The 20,352-nt window shown below is 41.1% G+C and overlaps 1 protein-coding gene across 2 annotated transcripts in view; it reads left to right on the forward strand.

Annotated features, from left to right (window-relative positions):
* The window catches only part of LOC148641085 (A disintegrin and metalloproteinase with thrombospondin motifs 8-like), an 18,748-nt gene extending 1,697 nt beyond the window's left edge, over positions 1 to 17,051 (forward strand). The window contains exons 2-9 of one of the 2 annotated variants that reach the window (XM_088619113.1): positions 5,189 to 5,428; positions 7,436 to 7,568; positions 8,474 to 8,641; positions 9,664 to 9,956; positions 11,086 to 11,272; positions 12,209 to 12,426; positions 12,871 to 13,046; positions 13,464 to 17,051. In XM_088619113.1, the coding sequence (XP_088475239.1) occupies positions 5,189 to 5,428; positions 7,436 to 7,568; positions 8,474 to 8,641; positions 9,664 to 9,956; positions 11,086 to 11,272; positions 12,209 to 12,426; positions 12,871 to 13,046; positions 13,464 to 14,196 (2,148 nt within the window). In that variant the 3' untranslated portion in view covers positions 14,197 to 17,051. The remainder of the gene's footprint in view (positions 1 to 5,188; positions 5,429 to 7,435; positions 7,569 to 8,473; positions 8,642 to 9,663; positions 9,957 to 11,085; positions 11,273 to 12,208; positions 12,427 to 12,870; positions 13,047 to 13,463) is intronic. The other variant, XM_088619114.1, reaches the window with a different exon arrangement.
* Positions 17,052 to 20,352: the final 3,301 nt, after the last annotated feature.

Below are 20,352 nucleotides of genomic sequence, written 5' to 3' on the forward strand. Positions count from 1 at the left end.
GTCGCTCTTGTACATCTCAAAATAGATGTAAATAGAAGGGATAATACTGGGTCTGGCACTTTTAACATGTTAACATTTACAAGTTCCAGGGTACGCGTTTTTCAACAGTTTAATTTGGAAACTGACAGCTTCAAAGCAACCATGCCAAATTGCTTCGTCACGGGTCGTTAAAATGAAACGTTTCACCTCACTGAATCCTAACAGTTTAACAGGCATCTTATTTAATTATCCATTTTATTATTTCATGGATATATTGAAGTACATCTCGTTCCACTTATGTGTGTACCTGTATGTAATAATGCTGGGTATATACAGTACGTACCGATATACATGATATCCTGACCCTAGACAATTATGATTTAGAATAAAACGCTTTAAAATTGGTGAACTGTTTTTTTTATGAGCTTGTAATTAAAATCGTAAAGACAGCATTCGTCATTCATTTTCTGTAACGTAGTTTAGAAATGTCATTACAGAACAAGATGAATTTTGACACTTTTTTAAACATGCGTTTTGTGTGCGTTGGCATACAGTTCGAGGTCTGATTTTGCATGACACCACATTTGTCTGTTTTCGAGCTCCTTGGTGCTTTTGACGCGCGCAACGGCAGAATATTAGTAATTCGTTCCGAAAATAATGATCTCATCTGTTATCCTTCACCTAAGGAGGAGGCTGTTCCTTTGACCTTGAAGTGCTTAACGCATCATGCGAACTATGTGTGCAAGTGGGCGTCTGTAGGGATCGCATCAGTCTTTTATGCAGGACTCCAAACGGGACTGACCGACTGGCTCCGGTTAACATTGACTATGTACTTAGGAACGCCGCACACGTCTCTTCTAGCTGCACGACTTAACACAGAGTCGACAAACTAAGAAACCTCAAATAACAGTTGTATCTAGACGCTCAGGTCTGGGGGCAAACAGCAATGTTCTTGAATCTTAAGCTGAACTGGGGCAGAGCGGAGAGACTTCTGTGCGTTACGCGAGTGGTTACGCACTGTGTGGATCGAGAGCAGAGCTCCGTGATCGAGAGTATTGTACAGTTTAGTGTTTGGGACTGCAGTCTATTCCTGGTACAGAAACTGCGGGAAGGAGCACTGGGAAAAGGTTTCATGGGAATTAGTTAATGAGCTTTTTGCCTGCCCTGGGTTTCTTTGCTGTTTTGTGATAGATACTTTATTGATCCCGTGAGGGAAATTGCAGTGCAACAGCAGCTTAACACACACAACACAGCCACAGTGCAACGAATAATATAATAATAGTACAATACATACAATACAATACAAGAGTTACTCACAGTCCGGACACACAAAGAACAAACTAGAACAGAACAGTATACAGAAAAATCGTATCACAAATATGAGTATAAATATAGATGTAAATATAGATATAGATATGGCATCCTCATGTAATGGCACCAAAGAATGGGTGACAAAAAGCTACTGTAGTTCTATGGAAGGTGCACAGATGAAGAGAGAGATAAGGAAATGCAATTCTGTAAAGGGTTGGCCATCCTCTAACCTCAACCAATCCCTGCAAAGAGCAAAGGTTTTTCTCAGAACCTCGTTGTAGGAAATCATGTTATTCAAATCGACAGAGGGAATGGTGTAAAAAATCATAATAATTCATTGCACTTACAGTATATTGTGCTTTTCAGCCCAAAGAATCCTGAAGAGTTTTACATAGAGGATGGGACCTAGTAATATTGAAGTACTGCCCTCAACTGGGTGACACCACATGATACAATCGCCCTTACACAGCAAATCAGGAAGGGAAATGAGACATTTGCCCACCAACTGAATTAAGGGGGAACTTTAGAAAGGTCAGACTGGACCAGACCAGAGCTAAATTTAGCCAGGACCTTGGGTTTAACACCCCTGCACTTATGAGCAGTGCCATGCAATCTTTAGTGACCAAATAGTCAGGACCTACCTTGGTTTAAAATCCCATTCAAAGAGTGGCATCTCCTACAGCACTGTGTCTATGGCAACCATACTGGGACATTGGTTTCTCTGCTGGATTCTGGTGCAGAGATAAGAGCACCCCCTACAGGTCCACCAACATGACTTACAGCTGTGACCAATTTTTCTTGGAGGTCTCCCAAGTCAGTTTGACCATGTCCATCTTTGCTTAGCTGCTGATGTCTGACAAGAAGGATAACAACGTGATAACACTGCTTCATGCATGCCTAAGACTGAGCACGCCAGAAGATACTCCTTAACTGGAACTTCTGTCTACAGGTTATTCTGTGGTTATTAGCATTCATCTTTATCTGGTAGAGCCTATATGTGCTTTCAGCATACAGAGTAAAGGAGTAGCTCTCAAAACCCAAAGTAGTGTAAAATGTGTACAAAACACTAACACACATAAGCAAGACTGCTTTTGCCACTACTGTAAGTTGTAAAAACTGCAGTCAATATATTTTTGCTGTCATATCCACAGGGGCAAAATCAATGTAGACTTTAGGTACTATCTTGCTGGCAATATGCCTTGACTTGTAAGTGCATCCTTTTAGCCTACTTTGTGAACTGCCACAATTGGAGATAATGTTACAGTGAAACAGCCAGATATACATTCTATTTACTCTACTCAAATACTTCACTTCTCTAAAAATTAGCTACAATTTGGCCATTATGAAATCAAAACCTCAGTACACTTGCTTGTTAAAACTGAGCTTTTCGTTTCGACTGTGGGAGGGACAGAGTTCTCATTTTGTTTGTCATGTTTTTATTTTATTTTAGACTTACTGTGCAATATTATACTTTAAATACTTCAAAGCTGATTGAGAAACATGATGTTCTTCACAAGCTAGATACATAATCCTGGTACTTTCACTACAGCTGCAACACTTTTATCAAGCAAAAACATAGTCATAATTTGAAATAGTGAGGAGTCTTTTAGTGAAAGATTAAAGTATCTCTGTGTGGTATTCAGATAATGTCATATCATACCTAAACACAATGTTGAAATATATTTTATTAAAATGAGATCGGTTGTTTGTTTAACAATACCCTGCCCAGTATCAGTATGTAGATAAAAACAGACCAAATAGCTTCTGGAATGAATTCAAATGTTTTTTTTTTTGTCACATTCGAATGCTTGTGCTTTGAAATTTGAACAGTATGTATAAATAATGTCCACATGTTTGTAAACTGACTACATTACAAGGAGATAAAGAACAGTTGTGTTACAAACCCCTGACATGTAAGGTGTCTCTCTCCAAAGGGTCACAGGAATTGCTGCTGCTTCAGCGTCTCAAAGGATGATTGTCAATCACCCCGTTCAGTGCTATAGAAAATGGCTCATGTGGGTTATAGTTAAACTGTCAGACAAGACTATCATTTACATGAGCTGAGAATCTATCCCCAAACAAGAAAAAATGAAGAAATATTTGAAGAAAATAGTAAACACCAAGAGTAAATTAAAACAATTTCTGCAATTTATCCTTTTCTGCCCTTTAGAAGGCAATGGTACAGTAGGTCTCATTATCTTCTGTTGCTTCAGGTGTACAAATACACTTTTGATTTCCATGACCCAGCATGTCCTGTTACATTTTCTGCCTCTTTATACATGGCAGTCTTGTATTAATGGCAGAAAACCTTGAACAGTTGTTTTTATTTTTCACCTATGGATCGTAAACAGACATATTCTCACAATTCATTTTGGAGTCATTATTACAAAATAATGACACAAGTTCTTGGGCAGAGGCTTGGGCTGTTGTGTCCTTCAGGAGTCTGAAAGGGAACGACGAGAAGTTATTTTGTGTCTCTTCTTTCTTCCTCAACCTGAATATCGCTGTCTTAATTTGGACTTTGTATTTCCTGCTTTCCCCCTGCTTTGATTTACAAGAAGCAACATTCATATCTTTTGCCAAGAAACTATTTTTGCAGATTGTTAAAAGCCATCTGTGATGTCTTACTTTCCAAAGAATTTGTCCAAGACTGAGGCAGTATTTGCGTTGCCCTTAGGAGACAAGTGGGCGACATTTATGTCTCAGATATTTTTCCTTTCGACTTTCTGGCCCATTTTCTATCAAGTCAACGAATGAGAAAATATTTTTGCCATGATGTAACAGAGCAAAATCACCAAACGTGTTTGGAATTTAAAGCTATGGAACAATAACGTCGATAGGATGAAGGCGAAAGCACAAATGCTCTTGTCTAAAGATTTCAAGCTCTGAATGTGACTGAACTATACTGCTCCAAAAGCCCAAAAGATAAAAATCATATGATTCCATCAGATTGCCAGAGTTCTAGAGTGCACTAAAATAAATCACAGCAAAATGAATCAAATATTTTAAGGGACCCACGTAAAAAAATATTACAGTAATTCAGAAACTTCCAGTTTTTGCTATCCAGAACCCGGTTTCTTTTCTAACCCCATTCTCTGCTTTCTTATTTTGTAGTATTTCACTTGCCCTAGATCATAGCAATAATTACACCAGTAATTACAGCAATTTAACCTTTTTGTTTTCTGCTGGTTAACTAACATTACCCAGTAGTCACAAAGTACTGTACATGGGTAATTAGTTGTGTACAAACATACTGTACTTTCCATGTAGTCTTTAATTGCTTCCTCTGGATTTTGTAAAGTGCAAAAAAGAGCACAAATTCACATTTACAGGCCTTCTGGAGATTAAGTACGCTACATCTGGAAATAAAGAAGCAGACCAGCTGTTTGTTTTTGTGGTTCTTTTTATGATTTAATTGGGGAAAAAAAACAAATGTGTTTAAATGTCAGAATCTCCCTGGCTTACAGTTTTAGGTCAATATAGATGCTTCCTTTCTGTTTACCAGATGAATATCAGCAAAGGAACTTCATGTGATGCCTGTAGGCCCAGTACAGCATACCATGTCTTGTCACAACACTAACCTTGAACACCAGCATGGAATAGTTGAATGGGTGATTGACCTCTTTCTATTATTATGCATCACCCAGCAAGGAAGTAGAAATAGCTATTCAGTGTGATGACACATTTGCTTTCCTTTGATACTGAGATTCAGATGTTCACATGTTACAGAACACCATCAATTCACATAACATTTCTTGGTTTGCCTGTGATGAGTACCTGTGAATCCATAACATATTGCATATTGTTATGGTGCCAGCTGAAGAAAGTTCAGGCAGCTGGTGGAAAAGAAAGGCCTGCTGCTCTGTATTAATAGACCTCATGATTGATGTCTCCACAGCACTACATACTGACCCTGATCTCCGTGGCAGCTCAGATTTACAAACACCCCAGCATCAAGAATTCGGTCAACATGGTGGTGGTCAAGGTGTTGATTGTAGAGGATGAGGAGGTAGGGCCCTCCGTGTCCAGCAATGGAGGCCTGACTCTCCGCAATTTCTGCTCCTGGCAGCGACATTTCAACCCGTCCAGTCAACGGCACCCAGAGCACTACGACACAGCCCTCCTCTTCACCAGACAGGTCAGTGTCTCGCCGGCCTGCGTGAAAACTCCGCTCTAGGCCCACAGTGACAGCAGAGAGGCAACCAGACATCTCTCTGATCCTTTCAGCCATATCCCAAAAGCTTTAAAAAAAGTCACTTGGAGTCGTGTGACGGTTTCGTGACGGTTTCAGTCAGGATTTATTCTAAAGTGGTCTGCGGCCCGTTTTAGCAAGATAGCCTTTTGGTACACCACAAACTAGCTACTTCATCAGCGGCCGCAAAACATGAACCCAGTGTAGGAATGGTGTCACACCACAAGTATGCTAAACCAGGACCTGTGCCCCAGAGAATCTGTGGTAATGGCTAGAAGCTGAAACACACTTTGGACGTTGATGAGCAAAGCATGGTCAATGGCACTTTGGCAGAGGGAAGTGGCCTGCTGTGTTTATCGGTGAGATTAACACCACCCGCCGTCTCAATAAAGCCCAATCCATCATTCAGGATCCCAACCAACCCAGCCACAAACTGTACTCCCAACTGTGCTCTTCCAAGTAGTACCACACTATGAAAGATGGACCACTAGGCTTAAGAACAGCTTCTACCGTACAGCAGTGTACATCCTTAACAGCTAACTATGCAATGCCTCTGCACTACGCACTTTTGCCTACCATGTTTTTTCTTTCCACTACCACATATTTATTGTTCTCTACAGCATACTTAACTTTCTGGTTGTTACTATTAAGCACCATTTTGTAATGTACTGTCTGCATGTGTGGTGTCGTCTGTCGTACTGTGTCAGCGGCTATACTGTGCACATCCTGGGAGATCGGCACGATGTACATGTACATATGCCAATAAACTCCTCTACCGCTCTGCCTTTAAATCTCTTCTTTTTTTCCTGAAAACATAAGAACAATATAAAGATTCCGAATGAGAGGAGGCCATTCGGCACACTTAGCGCTTTGGGAAGTTAGTTGCAAATTGATCCTACAGGCGTAATCTGAGAATCTTTTGCTTCAGGTGAGGTTAATGTGATATGGTGGTGTTATTGTTGTACCCAGTGGACACTGGTTTCAGGTTCGATCAAAGAAAACCAGCATAAAGAGGAACGTTTGGAGGAACTGAGGGAACCAGTCACCTTCGAAGTTGGGGGGGGCTCCTTCCAAGGCAGTGGCTGAAAGCAGTGGGGTGGGACATCGTCTTGTCACACCGCGCAGTAGCTGTGTCAGCAGGATATGAGTGTATAGGGTCTTTCTTTTGCAAATGTCTATTGTTACAGTCTGAAGAGAACATGAAAATAAATTCTGATGACAGTGAACAAAAATCAAGTACAATGTGCCAATCAAAATCAAGCAGTAGTTAAAGGACAAACTATATATGGATGAAGGCAATTATCATACCATGTGGCTAATGATTTTGAGCAAATTAAAGCCGGTGTGAAAGCTCATTTAGTGACTGTAAGTTAGACAAGGGACTTTAAAAGTAAATAAAGTACAAGAACAAAATGCAACAAATGTCTATTCCTACATTTTTTACATATGTACTGTATTTCTAAGAAGAAAAATGTTTAATTGGACCGAATCAAATAGAAATGCATTAGAAACTTGTAGAAATTCTAATAATACCGTATTTTTTAAAAAATGAAATTTTCTTGTTGGGTTATGTCATTTATGAATATGTATTTGTAAATGCTACCGTACATGCATGTAGTCTTGAGAAGAATGTCATTAACTTGGTATAAATTTCAGTATTTAGTGGATCATACGAAGGGCGTTTCCTGTGTGGCTTGCAAATGTTTGTAAAACTTTCTCAGACGTACTTCAGACTCCCCAGTGTTAATCCTAGATTACAAATCTCTGCCAGGAATATTTGTTTGCTTTGGTACATGAAAGAAATGTAGATACAAAACATGGTTTGCTCTCAAGAGCACGGTAGAAGAATAAACTGCAGTACCAAAACACTGAAGATGTTTGTGCCTTACCTGTAGCAGGACTGCATTGTTCCAGGTTTCAGACATGCAGTATGTGGCCCTTTCTGTCTTGCAGGATATCTGTGGTCACCAAAGCTGTGACACCCTGGGAGTAGCTGATGTAGGAACCATGTGTGATCCAACTAGAAGCTGCTCAGTCATTGAGGACAATGGCCTCCAGGCCGCATTCACTGCTGCCCATGAACTAGGTAGGGCTTCCAGACTTGCTGATAGACTGCCCATTTTCTCTCCCTATAATAATGTCATCACTCAACACATGCTCATTCCTTTGAATACAATTTCCTTTGAAAAAAACGGGAGAGGGTTCACTTTTTTTATAAACAGAGAAAAGAAAATGTGTTTTAGGATATACGGTAATTTATATAATTGCATTTTTTTTCTTTTCCTTTCCTTTAGCCCCAGAGATATTTCTTTTTATTTGGGAACGAATGTAATTAAACAGCAGCTGTAAAGATTTATTGCTTGTAATCTTTGCTTATTTTCCCTTCAATTTTGCCAATGATTCAACTGCATAAAAGAGCCCTTAAGCCTCACTGTACGAGTCCTAACAAATTTTACTACAGCGGCATTATCACAAAAGCTGCCACAGAAATGTCAAAACTCATGATGGTGCATGAAAGAGGAGGCAGTGATGTTTCTGGGGTCTCCATCAGGCTTTTGCTATTGAGCATATTCAATTCATTTTCTGATGACTTTGCCAAAGAGTCGTCTTTCTTTAGTAGGACGTTAACCATTCAGTGCATAAAAAAAACACAAAACGTTTTCCATTAAAGCTTAAGTAAGAAAATGTGGGAGAGAAATGTCCTCTCCCAGCAGTGTACCGCTTTTTATTAGAAAGATTTAACCGAAACTGCAAGAACCTCAGCTAAGAGAAACTCTAAAGAAAAGGCTTCTGAGCAGACAAAGGAAGAAAGACAAACCACCACACTAGGGGAAAGAAAATACAAGCACACTTAAGTTGTCACACATGTCTCTTAGATTTAATATCAAGCACTGTCCCAGTAAAACATCCCAACATGTTAAAGCACTTAAAAAGGAAATCTGCCCCCGATCATCCAAACAATACTTTTATTGTGTCTTTTTTTCATTCAAGGCCATGTGCTCAGCATGCCACATGATGACTCCAGGAACTGTGAAAGGCTTTTTGGGGACCTAGGGGAGCATCACATCATGGCTCCTGTGTTTATCCACCTGAATAAGACCCTGCCTTGGTCCCCCTGCAGTGCACTCTACATCACAGAGTTCTTTGACAATGGGCACGGTGAGGAAGGACAATCCCATCTCAACTACAGTTGTCCCACACTGCACTCTCCTAACCAATACTGTATGTTTGTGCTGTGTGGCACACAGGTCTTGCCCTAAAAGCGAGACACTTTGTTGCTCTGTAGAAAAATGCAATCAATATGCGACTGACCCACTGTTAATGTAAACTTGCTTCTCAAACATTATTTTTTCCTGGCAAAAGAGTTAGCTGGTTTCGCTAAGGTTTCCAAAGTAAAATAAATGTACTTGAGCTATGTTTTCTAAGATTATGCATTTCTCTCTCTTACACCAACTTTGACTTGCTCTCCTATACCAACTTTTACTGCTTTTGACTTTTTTTTAAATTTAAAAATGAAATATTTTCATTGGGAGCGCTGTTATTGACAGGAGCAGTAGCTGTGTATATGATCGTTTCTCGTGTTCAAGCTACTACACTGTTTGTCTAACAGTGAGGAAACCAAAATAACAGTAATAAACTTAATCTTCAGGGAGCTGACATACACAAATGGCACCCAAATACTTCACATAGCCAGCCAGGGGAGAAACGTTCACTTTGTCAGAGTAGGTCAGGCGCAGAAAGATATAATGGCTCATCATACGCACTAGGGTTAAGACTGCTTTGTGGTCATGTGTCTGAAAAGGACACACACAGAATAAAATAGCTAAAGCAACATTGCTGAATAGCCAAGATTGTTTTTTGTCCCCCACACTGCTGGTCAATATATCAATCTGTCTTCACTTCTAGTGTGTCCTTCCCTTGAGCTGACTTTTGAGAATTCCAGGTATCCTCTCACACTGTGAGAGCAACAATAGTTAAGTTACTCCTCTAAAACAGAAAACAGAAAAGCCATAGGCAACCATTAATGCTGTTCCGCCAGTAGATGCTAAATAGTGAAACAGGGTCTTATTAACATGTCAGGCAGAATTTATGATACCCTCTGCCACCATGTCCTGTGTGTCCTTCCCTCATGTTACCCATTGTTTTGCCCGCGGAGCTCTAAAAGATCGTTCCAATTTCAGGGGACTGCCTGCTGGACGCCCCTGAGAAAGCTATTCCCTTGCCCACCAGCCTCCCTGGGTTGGCTTACGGCCTGGATCGGCAGTGCCAGCAGATTTTCGGTGAGGAGTTCATGCACTGTCCCAACACGTCCGAGGCCGACGTCTGTAGCCAGCTCTGGTGCCGGGTCGAGGGCCAGCCGCACTGCACGACCAAAAACGGGAGCCTCCCTTGGGCCGACGGCACGGCCTGCGGCGCAAACAGGTCCTGCCTGGACGGCGAGTGCCGGGAGACGGAGGAGATCCTGAAGCCGAAGGTGAGGCAGCTGATTTATGGCTTTCTGCCTGGAATCGCCGAGCAGCAGCTCGGGAAGCTTTAGCCTGGCTTTTTTTTCGCCTTCGGGTTTTGCCCACGCTTTCAAACACAAAGAAGAGCCCGAACAACTTTCACAGCGGCGTTGTCCTGTAAGCTGCCACACTGCAGCGCAATCTTTTTTATACCCTTGATACTTCTCAAAAGAAAAAACAGCGATGGGCTTGGAGTCTCCATCAAGCTCTTAGCAGCTTAAAATAATTATGATATTCCGAGGGAATTTGCCAGATACCCAGCTGTCTTTTACTTGGAACGTATCCGTGCAGTGCCAAAAAAAACAAACAAACAAGAAAAGTCTCCCACGCAAGCTTAAATAAGAAGTAGGCAAGATCTCGGCTACACGGGCAGCCTCAAGTCACAGTTCCGCCCTCAGGTTAAACTCCCGCAGCACCGTGGCGAGAGCGTGTGCTAACTTTGAAGCTGATGTCAAATATAACAGATTTTGCAAGACGTGACACACAGTCAAGGAATGCACCAGAGCCCGAGCAGGAGCAAGTCCAAAACAAATCCACCCAAGTTAGAGCAAGCCGCAGGAGTATAACTCGATTAAGCCCATTAATATAACACGATATAATATAATATAAGGTGGCACATTGGCACAGTGGTTAGCATTGCTGCCTCAGTGTGTCGCTCTGCTTTGATGAATGATGCACTGGCATCCTGTCCAGGGTGTACCCCACCTCGTACCCGTTACTTGTCAGAGTGGTCTCCCGCGGCCCTGATGAAACGGACACACACCGATGTTTTGAACAAGAAATCAGCAGCACACGAAAACGCACCCAATTCCACCTGCCTGTGTTTAAATGCCAACACCTCTTGCTCATTCCCTCGCCTTTTTTCTTCTTTGCAGCCCTGCCCTGACCTCATCTTCACCCTTGCAGCCGTTCTCTGCTTCCTCCTTCTTTTAAAACTCAGGGCCATATTCGCCCTGTCCGTACGGATGAGCTGTCGTTCCCCTCAGCCAATTGTGTTACCCCATTAAAACTCACTGTTCGAATCTCGCCTCTTAATTAGGGATGACTGAAAATACTGAAATCGTTTATTCAGTTATTGTCCCTCCTTGCGTCCCGCAGGCTGCTGTCGATGGAAACTGGGGGGCGTGGGGACCGTGGGGGCAGTGCTCCAGGACTTGTGGAGGGGGAGTGGAGTTCTCCTACAGAGAGTGTACAGACCCTGAGCCCCAACATGGGGGAAAGTACTGCGAAGGACAAAGAGTCAAGTACCAGTCCTGCAATATCCAGCCCTGCGAGGACAACAACGGTAATCCGCAGCTACCTCTGTAACAGTACGGGGTTTTCGTCAAAGGGCAGCGGTATGGCTTGGTCTCTGAACACAAAACTGGAAGGTTGTGGGTTTGTGTCACAGGTGGGGCATTGCTATGTCCCCTGGTGCAAGGCTCCTCACTGAAATTGCCCCAGTTTGTCACTGTTAATGTGAATTTGTTCTCATTTTACATATCATGAACAGTTACATGGCAATATAAAGCAATGAGCTTTAACGTACAGTGTCCAGGCAGAATCTAGACTAGTGTCCAGACTAGATCCCATGAGTGACAGTTCACAACACAAGGTTTTTCTCTGGGCAAATTCAAGTCAGAATATACCTATACATGTAATGACCAAACCCTACCAGGAGGGTAAATTGAGACATGAATGACGTTTCTTGAGTAACCTGTCAGACATAATCTATCTTGCTTGCTGGCCAGCAGCCCAAACAGGTATCTTCATTAAATTCTGCCAGGACATACAAACAGTTGTCTGTGAAATCACTCCTTGTGTTACTCCAAATTTGTTAACTCAGTGAGGCAGGGTTTGTGATATGCGGTACTGGAAAGTTCTCACGTTTTTTATGAGAATTCTGTACTGGTCAGTTTCAAAATAGAGAAAGGATATTGTGAAAAAAAATATACCACTATAATATGAGCATGTTTCAAAGGGAATGACATTTAGAAGGTCAGTCTTCAACACAATGCTCACAAACACAACATCCTTTTGTGTTAAAACTAAAAAGCTGTCTTTGCCAAAGAAGGCTGTCAGAGAAGCACAATATTTCTTCAAAACAAATGTCCTACTTAGGGGTACAAATTCAGGCCACTTTGGAAGAAGCATAGGCCACATACTGTAAATGAGTGATGAATTAAATAAGAATAGTGTTCCCTTAGTGCCCTGTGAAAAGCTATCCTGTCTGTTGTTTCAGGAAAGAGCTTCAGAGAGGAGCAGTGTGAGAAATACAACAGCTTCAATTACGTTGACATTCATGGAAATGTCAAACAGTGGATCCCAAAATATGCTGGGGTGTCGCCCAGGGACAGGTGCAAACTCTTTTGCAGAGCGAGAGGCAGCAGTGAATTCAAAGTGTTTGAAGCCAAGGTACAGCCTTCTCAAATGAACACGAAAAAGAATATAATAAAATCAGTGAGTGCTGATCAACTTACTTACATGTACTGTCGATCACAGGCTGCACAGATGTCAGGCCTACTAGCAGAAATTTTGAAATTAGAAGAGCAGATCAGAAACAGTCTTAAACCCATTGTTTCATAGCAGAAATTTAATATCATGCATGGATATTTATGCTTTTTAAAATATGAACCAATTGCTTAATTGTCTCTAGGGAAATATGTTTGTAACAATTGTATGTCAGTTTCATTTAGGATCAGGAATAGCTTAGTCAGTGCACCACATTGAGTGACTTCTTCTTATATCTCATATATTAACTTGTATGTTATAGAATAATATTCATATGAAATGACTGTCATATTACTGCATACAGTATAGCAGTTAATCAGCTTTAAGAGTGGCTGCTGTTGTGGTTCTGTCATGAGTGATTCGGGCACTGATCTGGAGTTATTCACTCTGTAGGTGATTGATGGCACGCCCTGTGGTCCCGACACCACATCTATCTGTGTCCAAGGGCAGTGCATCAAGGCAGGATGTGATCAAGTGATTGGATCTAACAAGAAACTGGACAAGTGTGGAATGTGTGGAGGGAATGGCTCTAGCTGCAGGAAAATCACTGGCTCCTTGAATAAGGCTGTGTAAGTGTGGAATGGATTTCCTTGGACATTGTTTACAAGTGCATTACTGCTTCTCATGGTCCAACCTGTACAACAGAGCATCTCAATGAAAGTCATACTACATCAGATGACACCACTGTGCACACAGGTATTTCGTTACCGCAACCTTTTCCCAACTACACATCCACAGAGAAAGTTAGGAATTCATGAGGAAAAGCCCCCACTTCCGCTCCTCATGATGAGCGTAGTGAACCAATTTACCAGCATGTCTCGCGTCTCAACCAGAGCGCCCAGAGACAGTTTGCTTGAACACAGGGGAAGAGCAACTCCACACAGAAGAACTGACCCCAGTTCTGCCCACTCTCAAATTGTCGGAAAGGACTTGGATTATCGCCGTGCTTGCTGCGACCCAGGTTCATTTTCCGTCCTTTCTTCCAGGTATGGATACAACGACATCGTGACAATCCCGGCTGGGGCCACCAATATCGACGTCAAACAGCGGAGCCACAGAGGGATCAAGCACGACGGGAATTATCTGGCCGTGAGAGCCGAGGAAGGGGAGTACATCCTGAATGGCAACTTCTCGGTGTCCACGGTGGAGCAGGACATACCGGTCAGCGGGGCGGTGCTCAGGTACAGCGGCTCCTCCACCACTCTGGAGCGCCTGCAGAGCTTCCACAGGCTCCGAGAGCCCATCAACGTGCAGCTCCTGGCCACCGCCGGGGAGGTGTCCCCTCCCAAGGTCAAGTACACCTTCTTCATCCCCAAGGACGTCTCCTTCACCAAAGTGAAAGGGAAGAAGGCCTCCCCGCACGTCATCCAGCCCATCGGGATGTCCCAGTGGAGCCTGGGGGAGTGGTCAGAATGCTCGAAGACCTGCGGCTCGGGCTGGTCGAGGAGGAACGTGGACTGCCGGGACGGTCACGGGCAGCTCTCGGGCCTTTGCGACGGCGATCTCAAGCCGGCGGACATCAGGCCCTGCAGCGACATCCCCTGCCCCATCTGGCAGATGGGCCCCTGGTCCTCCTGCTCGCGAACTTGTGGCCAGGGAGAGCGCCGGCGCAGCATTTTCTGCATTGACTACGCGGGGAAAACAGTGGAGCCCGAGAACTGTGACCTGGCGAAGCAGCCCAATCCGGTGTCGGGCGAATGCTTCTACCAGGAGTGCTGAGGCAGGGACGAAGGGAAGGAAGGAAGGAAAGCGAAAGGAAAAGAAGAAGGCGATAGAATAGAGAACTACTAACGACCCCTGACCGTGCTTCTGAAAAAAGCAGGGAAATTTCTTAGGTGGAAACTGAAAAAGTGCACTAACTGACCTGAGCGGGTCTGGTTTTGGCCTGTTTGAAAGACTAACTTGACTTTTTTTTTCTTGTTTTCATTGTTTGTTGCTTTTGTTTCTGTTGGTTTTTTTATAACCACTATTGAAGTTTTTACCCAATAGAAATCTACCTCAGAGGTTGTAAAATTGTTGCCTTCTATATATTAGATGAAGATACTGTATTCATATTACTGTTTCAGCAAAGAAAAGACACCTTTGTGTGAGACCAGACACCATTGGACTGTAAAATACCTCCACACACCCATCAGAAAGCTCTGCAGTTTAGGCTAAAGACTGAATTGCACATGGATTTTGAGTTCTGTACAATTGCTTTTAACAGCTGGACCATTCCTGGTGTTTCCAAAGTTACCTTGTGAAAATATCGTTGCACGAAACTGTCACTTCCTTCAGCTGCAAGAGATTGATCTGTAATGCTAATTTTTATGTAGTATGGTTTGAAAGAAAGCAAGAAAAGATATCCTCCATTTATTTAAAGCTGTAATTCTTGAGCTATCTAAATGCTGTGAATTATTATCTCCTTAGAAGCTTTCAGAAATGCGGTATTGATGCAACTTTCAAACATTCAATCACCATTTAAATTATTTAGCTTATTAAACCATTTTCTATCACTGTAGATGCAAAATTAGACTTAATATCCTCATAATGTACAGCTGTATCAGCTGCACAATTTAGAACTGTGTAATTCTGCAAAAGGGCTTATGTTGATATTGGCACTTTTTTAAGCTCTTAAATCAGCCGCATAAGAAGCATGTTACTGCACTTGGTAAGTAAAAGTAAATGGTTCTTTTCCCGTGAAATATAATGCAAATCACTTCCCTTAAAAATAACATTTAATTGGCACCACCATCTCACAGATCTGGAGTAACCAACCAGATGGTACATTTTGAGTGGATACACACTCTGTTTTGTTGTTTTCCACCCAAAACATACAGTATCAGAAAAATACACCTGAATATTAAATGACAGTGTAAACGTATGGCGTGCTACAACATACATAATCCTTTATGGAACCAAGTTCATTAAAATAACTTTAATAATAAGTTCATTCTCATTAATAATCCTTTAACGGGTAATACACTTTAATATGGATTCAACGTGTTTTTGCTTCCATCTGGAATATAAGAGATTTGTACCTAACCAGTTGATCCTGAATGATTGCATTGACATTGCAGGTTTTTAATACTGTAGCGCATTCGCCTGGCGTTGCGGCAGAAGAGATTACAATACAAACTAGTACTGTTTATGGTAATGGGGCATATAACACCGGTAAGCCCATTACTTTAAGGTATGCCTATTACTTTGTAGCTGCTATGTAATTGTACTACCCTGCTAGCAAAAGCAAAATGCCTTTTTGGTTCATACATACACGTGATCTTGGAATTGCGATTTTTAATTTATTTTTCCATGAATTTATTTCTTTTTATTTTGAGCTTTTGGAGAACCCATCTATGTTTTTCTCCCCCCCCCCCCCCCCCCCCCCCCATTGTGTCCCTGTGGATAAACTTGATGTTTGCAAACCTAAAACACACCTGCATTCTCTCACCTAACAAACCAGCCAGCATTGTGAATCCTGACATTTTAACATGGTAGTGAACGTGCCTATGAAACGTGCAGCATTGTGTGAACTTTTGTCATCATTTATGGGCAACAGACAAAACAAAATGTTAAGCTTGTCATATTTACAACCTAGGCACTGTTGCAAAATTTTCAGTGTGTGTGGAAAATCATTAGTAATAGTCTTTGATTATCAATTTTCGGAGTGAATCAGGAAACTGATTTGTATGCATTTAATGTTGATTTTTACTGCATTAGTCTAGGAGTATTTACACTTATGAAGTGTAAAAGTTCCAGTAACTTAGAGAATGACTTGCTCCTTACAGTATCTGTCAGGAGTCTGATCTAATTCAACCCAGTGGAACAGGGTCGGTGAATTAATTCACCTTTTCATCTGTTTGGTAGAAGCTACTAACCCATCGCATTAGTGTATTTAAAGGTTATTCTTATGATTAGAAGAAAACTGCAAAAGATGAGGGTAGAGTTTCATTAAATAGCTACCAAAGAACTTTAGCACAATTTAAAGACAGGTATGTGTCTACACTGTGATAGGTTCCTGAGGACCCTATCCTCCCAAATATTGAAGGTAATGTATTGCTACTTTAATTGGATGTATTAATTATTTACTAATATATTTGGCTGATTTATCCAAAGTGAATTCAATTTGCGTCCGTTAATAAAGCTGGGTATTTGACTGGGGGTACTTTGTGAGGTATCTTGCTCATAACAACAGAGTCTCACCTGGGATTTGAACCCACGACCTTCCAGTTACAAAAGCCTTAACCACTGATCTTGTCCTTAGACTTGACAGTAGGATCTGCTTAAGACAGGGAAGATGTCAACTACACAGCCCCGCTCTTTAAATTACATGCTTTTGTTTGTTCAGAGAATTCTGTTAAATTGTGTGATGTGGCATTCCGGAAGTGAACATAACATTAAGGCATTATTTCCCTTCAGTGAAGGACCTTATTATTTTATTATTGCAGCTTCCTTTTAAAGCTATTTATTTTTGTACAGTTTCTACATTTTGACATCGATGTATAACAGTATGGGTTTTTTTTTTTTTAGATGCTGCTGTCTTCCAGAATAATAAATAGTTGAATAAATAAATAAAGATGCCTTGATGACCTAAACTGCTCTGTTGTGGCACTTCGTTGTGGTTTCTGCAAGCCTGAGTAGAAATGTGACAGGAAATGAGGTTATTCATAAAGGAACTATCAAGGAATAAGCTAAACCTTCTGGTTCTGTTGTTCTTCCTGATTCATTTCTACCTCTAGCCTTTTATATCTTTTAAATTATACCATAGAAGGAAAACTGCAGAATGCCTTAGGTAATACCTGTATATAGAATTCCTCTTATAATGACCTACAGTATATACTTTTTGCACCATACAACTGTTACAGCAAACCTTTTTCAATTTAATTGCATAGACTAACTGCACAGAATTAGATTCTAAAACTTTAGTGTATTACTTTAGTATAATACTCCTGATAAGCTTTTAGAAAGACTTCTACGGTAATAACAGACTATATATTCTTCACTTTAAAATAACATCAAGTTTAAGATGGTGTCCACTACTCAAGAGCACTTTGCAAAAACTGCCTTCATTTTAGTGAATGTTCAATACGTTTACTTTTAAGGAATTTGGAAGATTATGCAACCATAGCGTAACATGTACTAGGGGATCAATAAACCAACGTGTGGGGTAATTTAGACCACTCATTAGCCAAGCAAAAGAAAAATGCCAACAATAGAGGGGTTTTCTTGTATTAAGATGCCTGATGCCTACACATCCTCAGCAGTTATGGCGGAAGATGGGTCATTCACGTTTTGCCCGGCCCGAAGCAGCAACTTCAATGCTATGGAGTCGATTTAATCACAACAATCCTATGGAATACCTGTTTTGAAAGATTTATTTCTAAACCAAGTACAAGAAAAAGAAAGCCTTCTTCAGTACTGGTTTCTCAGTCAAGAAGCAACACTCTGAAACCACAGAGGAAGATTTGAAGATCTGCCAGACCACAGATTCGTCCTCTCTCCTGTGTTTTATGTTGAACAAACTAACACCCCAAGTCGGACGCTGGATGTCAGATCTGGAGCATGGCTATGTGGAGAGGAGAGGTAGGAACTGAGTTACCTGATTAGAGAGGCTCTCTGCTTCTTGATAGCATATTTGCCAAGAGTATTTTTCCCTTTTAATTAGGTGGGCGAGTCCAGTACTTTGTTTTTTCTGTATTAAGTGTTGTAAATTACTTCATATGAACGTGAGGGCTAAACCAGCCATACTGCAGTGCCAAATGGGAGAGACGTTCTTGGGGTTTTTTACTTTTCTTTTTTAATTAATAGTACGAAATAATGGTGGTAGTCCTGGTATCAATTCACATAATCAGTTCAGTGCTGTGCAGACCTTCTCCAGCCTCTTTTAATGATCAAAAGTATTATCTGACAGAGGATTCCAAACTCCTGTCACTACCAACAATAACAACACAAATGAGGGAGCTCAGCTGTGCCTGGAAATTTACGGCTAATTGTACAAGTTATATGAGAACTTAACAATAAAACTTACTTTCTTTAATTTTCCTCTGCCGTGTCCAAATCTTCTCTCCTTTGGCTGAAATCTAAACTCTACTCGTGTACCATTTTTATTTCATACATAGTTTATTAATTACATAGACCCCCAGGAGGCATGACGCAAGAGATTCAAAGTGAATATAAACTTTTGGAATTGAAACATTCTTGTTTTAAGCAGTGTTTGATGAGTCTGAACAATCTGCACTGTGTCTGTGTTGGCCTCTTGCTGAAACGTTTTAGACCCCTCGCAGTGTATGTAAACTAAATTGAAGCCTGGTTATTATTCTTCAAGGAGCAATCATCTGAAACGCTTGAGTTCACATAGTTGAAAATCTTGTTGACAAGATTATGATGTGGGAACGTTTTTTTTTCTTTATTCTTCCAAACAAGTATAAATCGAAGAAAATGATATTTTACAGTTGAACTCATGCATGTTCTTTACTTTTTAATTTATAGGTTATTATAAGCATTTTGACTTTTCTTTTTCCCTTTTATATACTTTGAACTAGTTCATACATGTTTATTTATTCAGTCTGCAACTGAACATCTTTCAAAAGAAAAGAATGTAGTTAAAAGTGTAAAATTAAAATTAAAATACACTGGCACCAGCCTAAAGTGTTATAGTGCATTTAGCCTCAGTGTAGGACATTCCTTTCAGCCATAGAAAGTATCTTGATGCTGTTATAAAGACCGGTTTTGCAATATCTTCACTATAATGTAGTGACTAATATTTTATACTCATTTTACACACTGAGGTCTTACTAGTGCAATTTTAACAGGACCAAGGGGTCTTCCAGCACAAGAGTTAAAAACCTTTGCTCCAACCCACACTGACATTATAATCTTATGACAAAATACATCTTATGGGTTTTTAAAAAAATGCATCATTATGGTTGTCATAGGCCACTACATAACAATGCTTTTTTGTGTTGTATCTGATAAGTCTGAATTGGGCTTACCTGTATATATGGTAGCTATTTTTTTAGTTACAATATGGAATCATAATAAATTTAATTTGTATGGTATTTGTGCCATTGATCAACACAAAACTGATTTAATAAAAACTGATTCATTCCCCTCGAGTCAATATTTGACGGCAATTCCAGTCATGAGTCTTTTTGGCTAAGTCTCTGCTAGCTTTGCCCACCTGGACACTTGCAATGTTTGCCCATTCTTCTTTTCAGAATTGCTCAAGCTCCTTCAGGTTGGGTGGGGGCTGTTGAGGAACAGCAATTTTCACAGATTCTCGACTGGACTGAGGTCTGGGCTTTGACTCGGCCACTCCAGAATATTTTTTTAACCTACTCAGTCTGGCTTTGGCTGTATTTTTTGAAACATTGTTCTGTTGGAAGGTGAATCTTCTGCCAAGTCCCAAGTTTCTTGCAGCAGGTTTTCCTCCAGGAATTCTCTGTGCTTTGCTGCATCCTTTTTGCCTTCTATCTTCACAGGTCTCCCAGACCCCGATCCATCCCTGCAGCATGACACTGCCGCCACCCTGATTCACAGTAGGGATGGTTTTTGCAGGATGATGTCCAGTGGACACCAAGTGTTATAACTTAGCGTTGAGGCCAAAATGGTTTGTTGTCGTCTCATCACACCGTAGAACCTTCATCTGCTTCGTCTTAAGAGTGTCCCATAAGCCTTCTGGCAAATTGTAGTTGAGATTTGATGGGAGGTTACAGCAATGGCTTTCATTTTGTCACTCTCCCACGAAGCATCAAGGAAAGTGTTGTATGCACGGTTTGTCCCATCTCAGCCCACAAAGACTAATTCATTTGGAGTTGTCATAGGCCTCTTGGTGCCCTCCCTGACATTCAATTGCCTTAGGAATTTTCTTTTCCCCTTCCTCTTATTGGTGCTTTT

The sequence above is a fragment of the Lepisosteus platostomus genome, chromosome 25 (assembly GCF_059453375.1).
Source record: "Lepisosteus platostomus isolate fLepPlt1 chromosome 25, fLepPlt1.hap1, whole genome shotgun sequence".
NCBI lineage: Eukaryota > Metazoa > Chordata > Actinopteri > Semionotiformes > Lepisosteidae > Lepisosteus > Lepisosteus platostomus.